At 41.6% G+C, this 19,543-nt stretch overlaps 1 protein-coding gene across 1 annotated transcript; it reads left to right on the top strand.

Moving 5' to 3' along the window:
• Window positions 1–9,117: 9,117 nt before the first annotated feature.
• Window positions 9,118–16,261, top strand: LOC139583355 (beta-2 adrenergic receptor). The gene is made up of 2 exons (XM_071414331.1): window positions 9,118–9,292; window positions 11,146–16,261. Exon 2 carries the CDS (start codon window positions 11,149–11,151, stop codon window positions 12,382–12,384), a length of 1,236 nt encoding a protein of 411 aa, XP_071270432.1. The 5' UTR covers window positions 9,118–9,292; window positions 11,146–11,148; the 3' UTR covers window positions 12,385–16,261.
• Window positions 16,262–19,543: the final 3,282 nt, after the last annotated feature.

Raw genomic sequence — 19,543 nt, 5'->3', positions numbered from 1 at the left:
CAAGTCAATTTAACCCACAACCGTAACTAGGCCATTCAGTAACATTAAATGTCATCTTGGTAAGCAACACCAGTGTTTATTTGGCCTTGTGCTTTCATTTATTGTCCTGCTGAAAGGTGAATTTGTCTCCCAGTGTCTGTTGGAAAGCAGACTGAAGCAGGTTTTCCTGTAGGATTTTGCCTATGCTTAGCTCTAATTCCATTTCTTTGTATCCTAAAATACTCACTAGTCCTTGCCAATGACAAACATACCCATAACATGATGCAGCCACCACCATGCTGGAAAATATGAAGAGTGGTATTACGCTGTGTATATTACGCTGTGTATTCAGGACATAAAGTTAATTTCTTTGCCATTTTTTTTGGTGCCTCATTGCAAACAGGATGCATGTTTTGGAATATTTGTATTCTGTTCAAGCTTCCTTCTTTTCACTCTGTCATTTAGGTTAGTATTGTGGAGTAACTACAATGTTGTCGATCCATCCTCAGTTTTCTCCTATCATAGCCATTAAACTCCAATCATTGGCCTCATGGTGAAATCCCTGAGCAGTTCCCTTCCTCTCCGGCAACTGAGATAGGAAGGACACCTGTACCTTTGTAGTGACATCCCAGGTGTAATTATTAACTTCACCATGCTCAAAGGGATATTCAATGTCTGTTTTTTTGTCTTCCATCTACCAATAGGTGCCCTTCTTTGCGAGGCATTGGAAAACCTCCCTGGTCTTTGTGGTTGAATCTGTTTTTGTAATTCCCTGCTAGACTGAGGGACCTTACAGTGAATTGTATGTGTGGGCTACAGAGATGAGGTTGTCATTCAAAAAATCACGTGACACATTATTATTGCAATTTATTATGTGACTTGTTATTAAGCACATTTTTACTTCTGAACTTATTTTGGCTCGCCATAACAAAAGGTTTCAGTACAGTACTTATTGACTCAAGACATTTCAGCGTTTTATTAATTTGTAAACATTTCTAAAAACATAATTCCACGTTGTTATTATGGGGTATTGTGTGTAGGTCAGTGACACAACATCTCCATTTAATCCATTTTACATTCAGGCTGTAACACAATTCTTTCTGGAAAAAGTTAAGGTTTGTGAACATTTTCTGAAGTCACTGGGTCAAACCCAAACCAATCTATTCATCTCAGCCTTCTCCATAAGATCCTAGACATAGGGAAACGTTATGGGGAGGAAAATAGCTTGATGAAAAGAGTCACTTCTATTAATAATTTTTCTGTTGATGTTGTGCAGAATTGTAACCACCCATTTTACAGGGATTTTTCTACCATTGAAATCTTTGGGCATTATGTCCAAACAGTTTAGAAATGAATTGGATGGGAAACCGCTTTCGGTGATAACTTTTCTACATATAAAGTATGTAGAAAAGATTATAATAGACCTATTTATTTTTTTAATAATATAATCTTTCAGGACTAACAATCCCCAAAATGAAAATTCCCAAAACAATGAATATACCATTAACGACTTTGTTAGTATGTTTCATGGCAAAATGCATAGCATTGCAGGAAATTAGCTTTAAAACGGCAACATTTTCTCTCAGCTCCATGGCAAAATGTTTAGAATTGAAGGAAATGTACTTTATAACTACAAATAATGTATCTCAGTTTAATGGAGAAATGTGCAAAATTGCAGGAAATTGGCTTTAAATATTAACATTGCTCTACACCACCAAGATTGGCCTCTAAAATGTTCTCTAAAACATGACCCAACAGTCCCCCACAACCTTAATGTAAACACTTAGCACGAACATAACATCTCTACTAACAAACTGTGTTTACAGAGAGGTGCAGTGGTGAACTCCTGACGTAGTATATCCAGGGCAGAGGTTTAACAAGCCAGTGTTAAGCCCTGATACCCTTTCAATGAATAGCCTGAGTCAAAATCAACAAGATCATGTGTCACCTTGTCTACAAGGCATTAAAAGCTTGTTTTCATCAAAATGTGGTCCATTGATGCTTTTGTTTATCTGTACTGGTGGTTCTTGTATCATCTTCCTACAGGCTAAATTCACGCTATTACGATAATGAAAGCAAAATAGATCAACGGGAAGCTTTGGAGGCAGTCGTTTACCTGGTTAGCTCTGATGGTATAGGATGGCGATGGATTACTTAGTATGTGTCAAGAAAACAAATAAAGCTATATGGATCCAAATGTACATTTTCAAAAACAAAAGCCAAAGCAGATCATTTCTGGAAGTTCTGAAGAACAACACTGTGTCTCAGTGGTTTTTCTCAGAGACGTTGTCTTGACTTTGTCTCTGTCTTTGAACTTATCCTCCATCCTTTTGATGTAAAAGGAAAAGATGTTCAGATCAAATCTGGAAGGAGCAAGTCCATTTCATTTGTTAAGTGCACCAGATTTGTCTTCCTGATTGCTTTGGAGCACAGAAAGCTTTCATCTATAATTGACCGGATTGCATCTGTGGCTATTCTCATCACTTCATCACTTGCTTGTCTCCCATGTACCAATAAGAAATTAATCAGGCTGGAGAGAACGTCGCCTTCCCTCTGTGGGGACAAAGCAGACCTTCGTCCATCACTGTTACTGTGGAGACAGAATAGGCAGAACAGGACTTCCTCACTCCCTCTGTTTCCATCAGCATGCCACATACTGCCTTTAAGGCTACAATCTGGGATTTGTTTTCTTGCAAAATGACAGCCCAGCCACTTGTTTTAGTGTACTACTGAGGGATGGGTCTAGGGAAATGTAACCCCTCTCATATTCATAGACATTCATACTGTCCAGTAGGTTTTCACTCCAACCGTGATCTAGTGCACCTGATTGTAATTATTAGATGGTTGATATGCTGAATCAGGTGAATTACAACTGGAGTTGGAGAGAGAACCTACAGGAGGGTAGCTCTCCAGGAACCGTGTTGAAGAGTCCTGCTCTAGAGTCTAGATGAGTCTCTAGAAGGACTGACACTTCACAAGCTATGCATGTTTTTTTTATATATAGTATTGTTGTTTGTAAACATTGGAGGAATAAACCCGGAAGTAATACGCTATTTCGAGGGTTCAGAGAGCGAAACAGTCAATTTCTACATTCAATTATGAGGAAAATTAAGATTAGACAGCGGCAGCATACAGGAGCTCATAAAACATGACTTGATTCTCTAGAAGCAACTATAATCTCTCGTGACAGACAGGAATTTATAGACACTCGTCAGGCATTACTAATCAATGATCATCAACTCCAATTTTCACTCTTACGGTAAGAGTTGTACTAAGCTCATGAGGCATTTGTAAGTTATATTCTTCAAGAATCAATGGGTAATATCAAAATTTGAAATGTCCATTCAACAGATTTCCAGATCCCAGACTGCACCTTTAAACATGTCACCAGTGGAAAAATACAATGTTCATTAACCCATTGTTAACCTCTTGGTCACCTCATTGGGCATGGGTAATAAACAACCTCCTAGTTCCTAGGATCTCAACACACCAGCATTTCCTTGTAACACTTTGTGACACTCACGTCAAATATTGAGCTTAGTACAAAGACGTTTGATTCTTTGTTATGTATGCATGCATGGGATATCCCCCCCACCAACAGTATGAAATATATGCCTTAGAAAACAGCCTGTCTCTCCCCCTCGGCAGGAACCAGAGCTGAACTGCACCACTTCCCCTGGACCCACACTGTCCCTCCGCGTCTCATCACACTGACCTGGCATTGAGGTTGTGTCCAAATTGGAACCCTATTTGCTAGTACGTTTGACGAAGGCCAATAGGGCTCTGACTAAAAGTACAGTAGTGCGCTATGTAGGAAATAGGGTGCCATTTGGGACGTATCTTGAGACACCATCTGATTTTGACAGTTCAGCAGAGTGAATGTGGCCTGCTGTCTGCTTGGTATCTCCTTCCTGTGGAACGGACCAGACAAAGTATGGAGTGGTTACGAGGAGGGGATGAAGCGTTTGGCTTGTTCTACTGGATGTTATATTGTAGATGTCTCCTGGGTTAGATCGCAGGGCTCACGCCACTTGACAGTTATCTCTAGGTTGCAGTTGTACAGATATACTGGAATACGGATGTGCAGATACTGGAAAAACTGTGCCGTCACTTCATGTGAAACTGTATCTGGGGGACATTTATAGTAAAGGCATTCAAAGTTAATCAAGCTGCTAGCATTGTAGTATATAAATAAGTTATTGTACTGTGTTGATTGTGATGTGTCAATAAAGTGGTTGATATAAGCTTTGCATTCTGCATATAACATAACCTACTGTAAAGCAATCATTTTTGCATTTGAAAACACAGATTCCTACTCATTACTCCACGCACTACATCACTTTTGTTTTCAGCCGACCTTGCAGTTGTCCAGTGCGGGGCACCTGACTCACGCTCAGGAGGCAGCCCGGTTCTAAAACGAATGTGCCAGCTGGGCATTGACGTCAGTTTGAAATTTGGTTGAGTTGTCAACTAACCATGTCATGAGATTTAGGTTCAAAGTAAGGTGAAAAAATACAAAGTTCCCTTACGTTTACGACTTTTTACAAATCCAATCACTTTTCCACATTGATTCAACGTCGTGACATTGAATTGTTTTGTTTAAATGACGCGGAAACAACGTTGATTCGACCAGTTTTTGCCTAGTGGGTAATCACTTTTCACCCTCTGCAAACTCCTCCCATCGGTGCAACCCGGGCCAGATAATCGAATCCCTTCATTCAAAAGACTATTTGTACTCTCTTGGTATATTAAGACACAACCTGCCCCATGAAGTACTCCAAATTTATGCCCAGGTGAGACAGATGGGTGTCCAGATAAGTTAAACAGGCCCTTAAGAGAGAGGATGTGGAGTTGCCAATGAGCAAGGCAGAGGCTAAGGGAATGATATGGATAGTGGTGGTGCAGAGATGGTAGGAGCAGTCTAACAGAGACACTAAGGGCAGGCATCTTCCAAGTACAGAACAAAGTCGGGGAGGACGGCAGGAAGAGACAGAGGAAGGAGGTCATCTTTACAAGGCTAAGGATGGGACACAGCCGGTTGAATAAGACATTAAATGTGATAGGAAAGCATCCAACAGGAAGGTATAATTAATTCCAGGAAACAGAGACAATGGAGCATGTACTGATACAGTGTGGGCAGTATGAGAGGGAAAGAGAGAGACTGAGATCCAGTATGAGGGAGAAGGAGATACAGGAATTGAGTTTAAAGAGAATACTGAGTATAACATCATTAGATACAGTGTAAAATATTTTAGATTTTTTAAAGAGAAACAGGGCTGCCAATTAGAATTCAGTTCCTTCCTGTCTCTGGCCCACACTCCAGTACAGTAGGTGGCAGTAATGCCATAACGTTGGATGCCGACCGCAGATAAACACCACAGAACAAGATGTTGGTACAGTATGTATAGCAACGCGCATGCCCGCCCACCTGAGGATCTCTCCTTTTAAACCATCTATTTCCTGTGATTGAGGGATGCAAAATCAAATGAAATCAAACGTATTTATAATGCCCTTTTTACAAAGTGCTTATACAGAAACCCAGCATAAAGCCCTAAACAGCAAGCAACGCAGATGTAGAAGCACAGTGGCTAGGAAAAACTCCTTAGAAAGGCAGGAACCTAGGAAGAAACCTAGAGAGGAACCAGGCTCTGAGGGGTGGCCAGTCCTCTTCCGGCTGTGCCGGGAGGAGATTATAAGAGTACATGGCCATTAAGGCCAAATAGTTCTTCAAGATGTTCAAACTTTCATAGATAACCAGCAGGGTCAAATAATAATCACAGTGGTTGTAGAGGGTGCAACAGGTCAGCACCTCAGGAGTAAATGTCAGTTGACTTTTCATAGCCAAGAATTCAGAGGTCGGGATAGCAGGTGTTGGAGGGAGGGATGGAGGGAGTGAGAAAGAGAGGGAAAGAGAGAGTTGAAAACAGCAGGTCTGGGACAAGGTATCACGTCTGGTGAACAAGTCAGGGTTCCGTAGCCGCAAGCAGAAGAGCAGAAACTGGATCAGCAGCACGACCAGGTGGACTGGGGACAGCCAGGAGTCATCAGGCCAGGTAGTCCTGAGCAGAGTATGTCAACGGAATGGAGCTGGAGCGGATGGAGGAGCGGAGAGATCCAAATCAAATTTTATTTGTCACATGCGCCGGGAAATGTTTACTTACAAGCCCTTAAAGGCCTTAACTAACAATGAAGTTTTAAGAAAAATACCCCCCAATTTTTTTTTTTAAGTAACAAATAATTAAAGGGCAGCCGTAAAATGACAATAGCGAGGATATAAACCAGTTAGTCGAGGTAATTGAGGTAATTCATACACTATCGGTCAAAAGTTTTAACACAGTTTCAAGGGTTTTTCTTGGTTTTTACTATTTTCTAGATTGTAGAATAATAATGAAGACATCACAACTATGAAATAACACATATGGAATCATGCAGTAATATATATATTTTTTTTAATAAATCTAAATATATTTTATATTTTATATTCTTCAAATAGACACATTTTGCCTTGATGACAGCTTTGCACACTCTTGGCATGCTCTCAACCAGCTTCACCTGGAATGCTTTCCAACAGTCTGGAAGGAGTTCCCACATATGCTGAGCACTTGTTGGCTGCTTTTCCTTCGCTCTGAGGTCTGACTCATCCCAAACCATCTCAATTTGGTTGAGGTCGGAGGATTGTGGAGGCCAGGTCATCTAATGTTTGGTCGCAAATGAGTCTTACAAATGGACAATGACCCCAAGCATACTTCCAAAGTTGTGGCAAAATGGCTTAAGGACAACAAAGTCAAGGTATTGGAGTGACCATCACAAAGTCCTGACCTCAATCCTATAGAAAATGTGTGGGCAGAACTGAAAAAGCATGTGCGAGCAAGGAGGCCTACATACCTGACTCAGTTACACCAGATCTGTCAGGAGGAATGGGCCAAGATTCACCCAACTTATTGTGGGAAGCTTGTGGAAGGCTACCTGAAATGTTTGACCCAAGTTAAACAATTTAAAGGCAATGCTACCACATACTAATTGAGTGTATGTAAACTTCTGACCCACTGGGAATGTGATGAAAGAAATAAAAGGCTAAAATGAATCATTCTCTCTACTATTATTCTGACATTTCACATTCTTAAAATAAAGTGGTGATCCTAATTGACCTAAGACGTGGAATTTTTACGAGGATTTAATGTCAGGAATTGTAAAAAACTGACGTTAAATGTATTTGGCTAAGGTGTATGTAAACTTTCGACTTCAACTGTACATAAGCATGCAGACCCTTTACTCAGTACTTTGTTGAAGCACCTTTGGCAGCGATTACAGCCTCCAGTATTCTTGGGTATGCAGCTACAAGCTTGGCACACCTATATTTGGGGAGTTTCTCCCATTATTCTCTGCAGATCCTCTCAAGCTTCGTCAGGTTGGATTTTTTCAGGTCTCTCCAAAGATGTTCGATCAGGTTCAAGTCCAGGCTCTGGCTGGGCCACTCAAGGTGAACCTTCGGCACAGTCTGAGGTCCTGAGCACTCTGGAGCAGGTTTTCATCAAAGATCTCTCTGTACTTTGCTCTGTTTATCTTTCAATCCTGACCAGTCTCCCAGTCCCTGCCGCTGAAAAACATCCCCACCGCATGATGCTGCCACCACCATGCTTCACCGTAGGGATGGTGCCAAGTTTCCTCCAGATGTTATGCTTGGCATTCAGGCCAAATAGTTTAATCTTGGATTCACCAGACCAGATAATCTTGTTTCTCATTGTCTGACAGTCCTTTAGGTGCCTTTTGGCAAACTCCAAGCGAACTGTCATGTGCCTTTTACTGAGGAGTGGCTTCCGTCTGGCCACTCTACCATAAATGCATGATTGGTGGAGTGCTGCAGAGATGGTTGTCCTTCTGGAAGGTTCTCCCATCTCCACAGAGGAACTCTGGAGCTCTGTGAGAGTGACCATCGGGCTCTTCGTCACCTCCCTGACCAAGGCCCTTCTCACCAGATTGCTCAGTTTGGCCGGGCGGCCAGCTCTAGGCAGAGTCTTTTTGGTTTCAAACTTTTTCCATTTAAGAATGATAGCCACTGTGTTCTTGTGGATCTTCAATGCTGCAGACATTTTTTGCTACCTTTCCACAACTCGGTGCCTCAACACAATTCTGTCTCTGAGCTTTATGGACAATTCCTTCTACCTCATGACTTGTTTTTTTCTCTGACATGCACTGTCAACTGTGGGACCTTAGATAGGTGTGTGCCTTTCCAAATCCTGTCCAATCAATTTGATTTACCGCAGGTGGATGCCAATCAACTTGTAGAAACATCTCAAGGATGATCAATAGAAACAGGATTCACCTAAACTCAATTTGAGTCTGAATACTTATGTAAATAAGGTATTTAAGTGTTTTTATTTTTTAAATGTGCAAAATGTATTCAAACATGTTTTTGCGACGTCATTATTATGTATTGTGTGTGGATTGAGGGGGGAAAAAATATTTAATCAATTTTAGAATAAGGCTGTAACATAACAAAATGTGGGAAAAGTCAAGGGGTCTGAATACTTTCCGAATGTACTGTAAGTGAGATTGTACATAATAACCCAATCTATGCAGTCATGTTAATATTTAAGAGGGTCTAGTGTCTATTGTATGTCAATGGACTATGCCTAATGTCTCTGTTTCAGGTCAGGAAGTGTGAAAGCTTTAATTTCCATTGACATCACATTACACAGTTATACGCTGCATGACAACCCTTTAGAACAGTTTATAACTATAGGTTGTACATAATTGCTTGTTTGTTTATTGTGCTTGTCTCCAACAGAGCCTGTTGCAATACTAATTATGTTGCTATGTGAATGACCTTTTCCCTTTCAAAGTAAAACAAAACAAAAAAGTATGACATACAGCATTTGCTCTCAGAAACATTATCACTATCATATTGCTTTCACTTTCAGATTTTTCTGATAACATAGAACAAATATTACAAATACAAACAAATTTGCAATTTGACTTGTTTAAGTGAAAAAACTTCTTACTGTGCTAAAAGGCTAACATTCACTGCTCCTGTGGTCTGCTTGCCTGCTGATTGGCTGCTGCCAGAGTGTGATGTCATTCTTGCCTGCTATAAGGACTATGACTAGATCAGGAGCTACATTCAACAGTGAGAGAGAGTGGTGTTTTAGAACACAGAGCAAGTGGGACTGTGAGTGTGTGACACAGCAAAAGAGGAAGGAAGAAGGCAGTCAGCCAAAAAACATTTCTAATGAAGTACAAACAAATAATGGGAGCTACAACATAAAAAAGGAATACTTTCAGATTGTATGGGAGACCAGGAGAATATTTGGAGGTGGGTAAATGGCTTTAAGATGAAATTATTTATTTATTTGTGTTTTTTGATTGAGCAAATGCATTAAGAATGAAGTTAGACATATTTTAAATACCATTGCCTCCAAGAGATATTGGATGAAATAATTCAGAATTCATATCAAACTTAACTTATGCATCCTATCTTGACTTTATATACTTTACATATACAGTAGCCTATATACAGTGGCAAGGAAAATACCTGGATTTCTGCATAAATTGGTCATAAAATTTGATCTGATCTTCATCAGACTAACACAGTTTGCTTAAACTAATAACACACAAACAATTATACGTTTTCATGTCTTTATTGAACATACCGTGTAAACATTCACAGTGCAGGGTGAAAAAAGTATGTGAACCCTTGGATTTAATAACTGGTTGACCCTCCTTTGGCAGCAATAACCTCAACCAAACGTTTTCTGTAGTTGTGGAACAGACCTGCACAACGGTCAGGAGGAATTTTGGACCATTCCTCTTTACAACACTGTTTCAATATTTTTGGGGTGTCTGGTGTGACCCGCTCTCTTGAGATCATGTCACAGCATCTCAATCACGTTGAGGTCAGGACTCTGACTGGGCCACTCCAGAAGGCATATTTTCTTAAATTGAAGCCATTCTGTTGTTGATTTACTTCTGTGTTTTGGGTCGTTGTCCCGTTGCATCATCCAACTTCTGTTGAGCTTCAATTGGCGGACACATAGCCTAACATTCTCCTGCAAAATGTGTTGATAAACTTGGGAATTCATTTTTCCGTCAATGATAGCAAGCTATCCAGGCCCTGAGGCAGCAAAGCAGCCCCAAACATCGATGCTCCCTCCACCATACTTTACAGTTGGGATTTTGATATTGGTGTGCTGTGCCTTTTTTCTCCACACACAGTGTTGTGTGTTCCTTCCAAACAACTCAACTGTAGTTTCATCTGTCCAGAGAATATTTTGCCAGTAGCACTGTGGAACATCCAGGTGCACTTTTGCAAACTTCAGATGTGCAGCAATGTTTTTTTTGGACAGCAGTGGCTTCTTGTGTGGTGTCCTCCCATGAACACCATTCTTGTTAGTGTTTAACGTATCGTAGAATCGTCAACAGAGATGTTAGCATGTTCCAGATATTTCTGTAAGTCTTTAGCTGACACTCTCGGATTCTTCTTAACCTCATTGAGCATTCTGCGCTGTGCTCTTGCAGTCATCTTTTCAGGACGGCCACTCCTAGGGAGAGTAGCAACACTGTTGAACTTTCTCCATTTATAGACAATTTGTCTTACAGTGAACTGATGAACATCAAGGCTTTTAGAGATACTTGTGTAACCCTTTCCAGCTTTATGCAAGTCAACAATTCTTAATCTGAGATCTCTTTTGTTCGAGGCATGGTTCACATCAGGCAATGCTTCTTGTGAATAGCAAACTCAAATTTTGTGAGTGTTTTTTATAGGGCAAGGCAGCTCTAACCAGCATCTCCAATCTCGCCTCATTGATTGGACTCCAGGTTAGCTGACTCCTGACTCCAATTAGCTTTTGGAGAAGTCATTAGCCTAGGGGTTCACATACTTTTTCCAACCTACAATGTGAATGTTTAAATGATGTATTCAATATAGACAAGAAAAATACAATAATTTGTTTGTTATTAGTTTAAGCACACTATGTTTGTCTATTGTTGTGACTTTGATGAAGATCAGATCAAATCTTATGACCAATTTATGCAGAAATCCAGGTATTTCCAAAGGGTTCACATACTTTTTCTTGCCACTGTACCTATATTGATTATTCTTTGTTTCATGGGTCCTTTTGACAACACGTTTCTTATCTCCTGTGGTTTGTTGATTCAACTGGGCCATAGATCATGGAGAGTGTGAGCACGCCTGCCGTGTTCAACCTATCGGATCTATCAGTGGAGATGAACTCGTCGTCTCGCCAGTGGTCTTACTCGGAGTACAGCGAGGCTGTGGCGGTGCTACTAGGCATCCTCATGGCCCTGCTAGTGATGGGCATCGTCTTTGGCAACGTGCTGGTCATCACCGCCATCGTGCGCTTCCAGCGGCTGCAGACGGTCACCAACATGTTCATCACCTCTCTGGCCTGTGCTGACCTGGTCATGGGCCTGCTGGTGGTGCCCTTCGGTGCCTGCTACATCCTCCTCAACACCTGGCACTTTGGCAGCTTTCTCTGCGAGTTCTGGACTGCGGCGGATGTCTTGTGTGTGACGGCCAGCATCGAGACGCTGTGTGTGATCGCACTGGACCGCTACCTGGCCATCACGTCGCCGCTGCGCTACCCGTCCCTGCTGACCAAGCGTAAGGCGTGCGTGGTGGTGGTGACGGTGTGGGGGGTGGCCGCCCTCATCTCCTTCCTGCCCATCCACATGAAGTGGTGGGTGTCTGATGAGCCCGAGGCACTCAGCTGCCTGGAAGATGCCCACTGCTGTGACTTCAACACTAACGCTGCCTACGCCGTAGCCTCCTCCGTCGTCTCCTTCTACATCCCCCTGGCGGTCATGGCCTTTGTCTACGGACGTGTCTTCCAGGAGGCCAGGAAGCAGCTGGAGAAGATCCGTGGCAGTGAGGGGCGCTTCCACGCCCAGATGATCGACAACAACCAGGGGCAGGATGGTGGGGACGGGAGCGGAGGAGGAGGGGGGAACGGGAAGAGACCTAAGTTCTGTCTGAAGGAACACAAAGCCCTAAAGACGCTGGGAATCATCATGGGCACCTTTACCCTCTGCTGGCTGCCCTTCTTTGTACTCAATGTGGTGGTGACCATCTGGAAGGTGGACAACATTAAAATGCCTTTCAGGATATTGAACTGGATAGGATATGCCAACTCAGCGTTCAACCCCCTCATATACTGCAGGAGTCCTGAGTTCAGGCATGCCTTCCAGGAGATTCTGTGCCTGAGAGGGGCTGCTTTCCCCACCAATGGATACATATATAGGGGTCACAGCTTGCGCCTAAGCCCCAAGGACAAGCCAAGCAGTCTTTCACATAACGCGGGGACCGTGGAGCTGGGGATTGGCTCTCTGTCTAGTGTCACCAACGTAAACGGGTATTGCAATAATCCTCCTCTTGCCTCCATTGTCTGAAGCGCAGGGTGTTACAATGAGACTTGTCTTTCTCGTTTAGTTAGACCCGGTACGCAGACACGGGATAGGAAATGACATGTGAATCTCTTTCCATATTTAAATGCGTTACTATAAGAATATTATTCTAGTAATGTGTAGGTTATTAAATGTTTGTAATACTTTTCCTCTTAATATTGAACAAAGTCTGAAGAATACTTAGGGAGTCTATGGTTTGCGGATGTGATCATGTGTGTGTGTGTGTAGTTTGTGGACATGAGTATGTGCACATGTTATGTACTCTAGTGCTTACTCCTGTGTGCAAATGAACACCACGGTTTTAGGTACTAGGTTCAAGTATGTCAAGTGCAGTTGCACAAACATTTGTTATATTGTTCTAAGTTAAAACAAATTACCTCATCAGCATCATTTTCGATTCAGCTCCTTATCTTAAGAGCTCCGAGAACAAATAATGATAGTCTGTTTGTATGTTGTATGAAAAATGAATAATGTTGCTAGTTGAACTGACAGTTCTTTACTGGCAGCGGGCTGAATGAGATAGAAATGCCAGGGTAGGAGAGGTAGGAGAGAATTAACAAGCAGAACAAGAGATCAAATCAGGGTTAACAGTAATATCTGTGACCCCCACTAGTGGCTGTAGCCAGCCCTCTATCTGTAACACATTCCATATTGATCTGGGTCTCTCCCAGAGCCAGCTCAGGGACTTCTGTCTGTGTGATTCTGTACACTCCCTCTGCCACGGCCCAGAAATCCAACTCTCTGATGAGGGACAGCAGGTGCACATAATCACAGGCAGGCGCTATTACCAGCTACACCACGCACGTTGCCCCATTCCTCCAACCACCCTTCAATACCTCAACCTTCACCTCCCCCCTCAATATCACCATTTAATAACTGAAGTTACAGACGCCTGTCCTGCCGCCTCTTAGACAGTGAATAAGGACACACAGACAGAGAAGTCTTTAATGTGGACCTTACTTTTGTGCCTCAATAACCCCTGCAAGTACAGTGGTCAGAGCAGCAATACCTCAATGCTGGGTAGTGTGACCACCACTGTACGTCATTCTGATACCAATATCCAGCCAGTATACTTAGTCTGTAAAGCTATGTTTAGGGATTGCTTTCACACTCTACCGTGCTCGTTTTCTTTGTTAATGACTAGCGTGGATACTGAGAACTGTTGCTGATGTTACTGTGCTGCTCTCCGTTATTGTTGCTCTTGTGTTGTTGCTGTGAAGTTTCAGTGTTTACAGAGATTCCTGGACCAACCGTCTGATTGGGGTGTACCATACATTTACACAATGTACTGACTAGCTAAAAGATAAGGAAATAAACCCCTACACTATAGCTTCTGCAGAATCTGCACATATTCTTGTCTAAGGAAGATAAACTGTAAGATTTTCAGAAGCAATTATAAGTGCCTTGCTTAAGGGCACATCAACAGATTTTTCACCTGGTCAGCTCAGGGATTTGAACCAGAAACCTTCCAGCTACTGGACCAATGCTCTTAACCGCTAGGCTATCTGCCGCCACAGTAGTGATGAATGATGTAGGAGTCTGGGTGGATTTTGTCCAGGTGTTAATGAATAGAAACCTTGGTATCACATTCAGACTGTAATGAACTAGGTTAACGGTGTAGCACACAGTGTACTTGCACCACAATGTATTCGTAGACCGTATCTCAGCATCATGTCAGCCAGCCAAGTGGAAAAAGTTAATCTAAAATGTTCACTTGCTGTAAATGTTCATAATTTTAAAATAACATTCTTAGTATATAGGCCTATGCTAAATCCTATTACTTTACAATTGTTTGGATAGCTATGTGTGTGTATGTGTCTGTCTGTATGTGCCTGTGCTAACTGTATGAGTATGACTGTGTTTAGACCATTTTTGGAGCTTTGAATTCATAGGAAAAGACGAGGTACCGTGTGTGTTAACTCACCTCTTTTTTTATGGACACAAGGACACTTTTGATGCATGTACTGTAAATGTGAATAATGTATTATCCTTACATCGCAAAATGTTACCATGAATGCATTGTCAGCTTCAGTCACACACAAAAGTAGGAGAGACATGGTCTTAGATATTTACATATACAGTTATTTCATTCCACGGAAAACTTTTATCATTTGCCAAATGAAATTACATTCTCAGTGAGTTATCAAAGGCAGAATATTTAACAGTGGGAATTTTTGCTAAATATAATATTTGCTGGAAATATTAACATTTGATTTTGTGATCTGTGCCTTTTCATGTCTGACATGTCTGATATTAAACCCATTTTTGTTACATTCAGACCCGGTTCTGTGTAAAGGGTGAGAACCTGTCTCCCTCTGGTAGTGCTGTTAACTACTCAGCAGACAGAAGGATCACTCACCACAATTCGTATGACAGTCTATTGCGTAGGCCAATGTTCTACATTATGGGACTGGACATTGTGCCTGGATTCCATGGACAACACAACATTGCACATGCCCACAGACTTCCCTCTGCAGGGGTTAAAAAAATCTGTTCTGGGAAGGAGACTACAGAGATGTCATGCAAACAGCTGCGTCCATGTTAGACAGCAACACTGGACTGAAGAGCAGCTCCTCTTTTTCACAGATCATGACCTTCTCCACTGTAGGGTGGAATGGTGCCCCTCAGCACTGATCAAAGGAACTGAGTTTACATTTCTCAATCTCTGCTGGCCTGATATGAGTCACAGTCTAATGCCCCTGAGCGGTTCCCGCATTGCAGGTTCCACACTGTAGCTGTGCCATGTTGGTAAAATGGTCCAAAAAAAAGGAAAGTTTCAATTGCATGTACAGTATATTTCAGTCATGTCAAATTATTCTGCAAGTGTAACGTATTTCCAGCATTCTGTATTTGCTGTTACCATTGTAAAGCCATGGCTTCTTTCTGCATTGTTGCACTTTATCCGTCCGTGGGTCTGCTGCTGCCAGCCAGTGTTGTGGTTACTGTATATCTTCTCATAAACAGAGGTGATTTATATGGTAACTGGAGAGACTTCTACTGCTGACCAAGAACAGAATCCGGAGGTGACATTTTGTGGTGACGACAGCATTTTCCATGCTGCTTGACGGTCACATGGTATTTAGGAAGTAGTACAGCACCAGTCACTATTACTCCAGGTTACTGTTCACAATTATTCTTATTTAAGGCTAGAATCCTTATTTAAAACAATAACAAATTGGGCACCCTGGTTGTGTTTTGGTAAAAAGCTGAGGGATGGGCATGGGGAAATGTAATCACTCTCAAAATTATAGACAGAGCAATGGATGTAAGGACTGATCATCCATGATATCAATATAATAGTGATAACATTGTTTTGAGGCTATACAGTGTTTGTTTATGTTATGTTGTTTACAAACATTGGAGTGAAACAAGCTTGTATTTTGGGTTATAATAGGGTACGACAGTTGAACTAAGCTCATGAAGCACTTATAAGTTATATTCTTCAAGAATCAATGGGTTTATTTCATTAATATATAGGTCCAAACTGGATGTAGCAACTAAGGATTCTAGCTTAAAGGGATACTTCTGGATTTTGGCAATGAGGCCCTTTATCTACTTCCCCAGAGTCAGATGAACTCGTTGACACAATTTTTATGTCTCCGCATCCAATAAGTTAGAGGTAGTTTTGCGAGCCAATGCTAATTTGTGTTAGCGCAATAACTGGCCATACTGTACTAGCTTCTAGTTATTGCGCTAACGCTAGTTAGCAACTTCCTACAAACTGCACGCATAGACATAAAAATGATCCACGAGTTCATCCGACTCTGGGGAGGTAGATGAAGGTTAAACTAATGTGACATGGTATTTTTATTTCATAAATTGTTTATTGTTCTTAAATGCTAATATATACTTTTTGAAGTTGTATGAATCTGTTAGTATTTATTTTCAACAAATATATCTAGACATTCTCTAAAATACGCACACATACACACACTGACCCACACTGAAACACACAGACAAGTTAGTTGTGTGAATTTCTTATTAGATCATTTCAGTGGTGCATCAGCCGGTAACCCAAAGACAATGAGGAAAGATTTTCTGGGTGTTCTCTGGTCTGCTCTGTAGTAAACAGACCCTATCCAGCAAATATGCTCCACCTGTTGACAGATTGCCTCACTTTAATTCCCCAGAACAAAGCAACAAGCCCAGTGCTTAAACAGAGCCCTATGGGGCTGGACACTAGCAGGCAGGAATGTTGGCCAGGGTCATAGACCGGTAGCCACAATAGAGACTAGTAACACAGACCGATCTGACAGTGTCTGAAATATTGCCAAAGTCCAATGTTTTGTATTTCTCTGCTTTGACACTCTGCTCTGAGAGCGATGAGTTAATCATTTAGAGGTTTTTCAGGGCCTCTGATTCACATTCTTTGAAGAGAAGAATGATGTTCACCATCTGTTTACATCACTGTCGGCCAGCTGTAGTGGACGCGCTGCACAGCATGTAGCCATAGACTCAATATGCTTTTTGAAATGTGCCACCATTTTGTCCTCCTGTGCTGTGCGTCATCCTGTACAGCTGCTTATATTCAGGTTATAGGTCATGCTGAGAAAAGGTCAGATAGTTGTACTATGTACTATAGTGTAGTGTATATAGTACCACATGTTAGTTAACAGATTATAAAATAGTGCTTTGCCAGACAGTGTTTTGGGTTTTGAAGCAAAATGTCTGACACCAAGCCACTATAAATAAACTATTTAATACTAACGAGACATTTCAACTTTTTTTTAAATAAAAAACATTTAAACCAAAAGACTGAGAACACATTTAAACCCGGCTGAACTCACACATGCTTACAATTAATATCTGCCTTGCTGTGCTTGGCAACTGGTAGAAGGGTGAGAGAAAATTATGGGTTCATGGCATATTCATCATCAGAATTCTGGAATAGGAAGGGCTTAGTCGTAATACACTGCTAATCAAGGAGTCTATTACATCTACCCAGTTTGGCCATCAAAATGTGCCAAAATTCCAATGATATGAGATCCTCCCTTCCATTGTCAGAACATTTGCAGTTTTCAAGTTAATATCCTGCAATTCTACACATTTTGCCATTGGGTGGAGAGAAAATGTTATAGTTTTAAAGCTAATTTCCTCAAATTAGTCACATTTTGCCATTTATGGCATGTTCATATGATATCTGAGTGAGATTGACTAACAAAATCAATGCGGACCCTGGAGGTCAGGGCCCCTGGGTCAGTAATTCGGCCATGATTACTACAAGGTTTAAATAGCTGACTAGACTTACCTAGCAATCTAAAAAAAATGTTAGCTGACATGGGCTCATTGATTGACTGTCATTGAGTGACATAACAAAAGGAAAGCTGCTGATGTTGCACCTTCCTTGTTTTGGTCGGGAGCTCGCTAGCGGTCGGGGGCCCTAGGCGCAGAGCATGGTCTGCGTATAAGCACTGCTCCTTCCCTTCTTTATCCTCTTTTGAATATATTTTTTACAGTATGTTAATTTAATCTGGGAGTCCACCTCATAGAGCTGAACATAGAGCTGAGGTGTTCAGGGGAGAGGGGTGGGTGGTGTTGATACCTGGTGTCTCCTGTATCACATTACCCTGGTTGGGCTCAGGGAAGGTTTAGACTGAAGTCTCCCCAGGAGAACGGGTTCACTCCAGATGGGCTAAGTGGACATTATGCAGACAGAATCAGACTGAGGCTTTGTCGCTGATCGCCCATTTTTGTTCCATTTTAGAGACAGTGTAAATAATGAATGAGAGGTGTTGGATCACCTGTTGATTCCCAATGAGGCTCTTATTTAGTGATGAGGTTGTCAATAAAGCAAGAGATGCAATCATTTTTTGAGAGCTAATAAAGTTTCCATTTATAGGCTTATAAACCAATCCAGTAGTCCAGCCTACATCAAAGGTGATTGTTGATTCCCGCATTCACATGAAAAACATGTTGCACATGGAAAAGTTCCAAGTATACACTGAGTGTACAAAGGAACACCTACCTGCTCTTTCCATAACATGACATAGACTGACCAGGTGAGCAGGGTAAAAAAAAACTGAGGAAGCAAAGCACCCCCCCCCCTGTCCCTGTCCCTTGAAGTCTACAAAGCATATTGAATGTACAGTAACAGACCGTTACATGACCTACAGCATGGTCAAACAAGTTCATGTTGCCGACATTTTCGGGCCCACTAAACAACTATTGATTTAGAACCACAGAGACTTACCACAAGTCGCAAAGAAAACAGGAGCTGCCTCCATTATTCCAGCACCATTTCAACTTCAACATTTCAACATCATCAAATCACCTATGCTTAGTCTAATACAGTGACAGCTAAAAGATACCAAAAACGATGTAGTCCAATCTACGTAACCTAAATATGACATGCCTGTCCATGGTTCTGATTTCTGTGTGCATGTGTGTGTGTGTATGCATTTGTGCGTGCGTTCATGCATGTAGAAAAACATTTTGTCTCACCCTACTTATTGAGAAACGCCAATTTCATCCTCCTCTCTTTCATGTTGTCGAAACGGTCTATGACTCCGTTATACAGTACACACTTACATTTTTTGTAGTCCTAGGCTACCTAGCTAAAATGCTTGCTCACTAGCCTAACTTCCATTCATGGGCAACGTTAGCTAGTTAACATTAGCCTTCTACATCTAGCTACCAGGACCATTCACAGATGAGCTCGCTCAGTTTAGCTAAACGCTGATTGGCAAATGTGTTATACTTTTTTTGTCAAGGTAGGCCAGATGCTAGCTGGCTTCGCTTGCCTTCTATGCTACGTGTGGCAACCATGTCATACTCTTTTGGACCAGACAGCATCAGATAGATGGCCTACACGTAGAGAGACAGAGGGGCGCTGTTTCGCTTGCTCGGATGCTTCCTCTTGTGAGATACATTCAGCCTCTTTGAAGGAAGGAAAATTATGAAACACAGAGAGACAAAAGATAAATTGTTTGATTTAATCATATTTTTTATTGGTACATTTTGGGGGGAATACTGGCTTCCCTTATCATCCATGAATACATGCCACTGCAGGAGAATCCATGTGAAAGCAATGATCCCTTATTTATGTCACCTGTTAAATCCACTTCAATCAGTGTATATGAAGAGGAGGAGACAGGTTAAAAAAATGATTTTTAAGCCTTGAGACAACTGAGACATGGATTGTGTA

Source organism: Salvelinus alpinus, chromosome 1 (assembly GCF_045679555.1).
Source record: "Salvelinus alpinus chromosome 1, SLU_Salpinus.1, whole genome shotgun sequence".
Lineage (NCBI taxonomy): Eukaryota > Metazoa > Chordata > Actinopteri > Salmoniformes > Salmonidae > Salvelinus > Salvelinus alpinus.
The sequence above is the reverse complement of the archived record's forward strand: the minus strand, read 5'-3'. Positions and strand labels throughout refer to the sequence as shown.

Excerpts from the sequence above, each read along its gene's own strand:
- LOC139583355 (XM_071414331.1), top strand. The coding sequence starts at position 11,149 with ATGGAGAGTGTGAGCACGCCTGCCGTGTTCAACCTATCGGATCTATCA.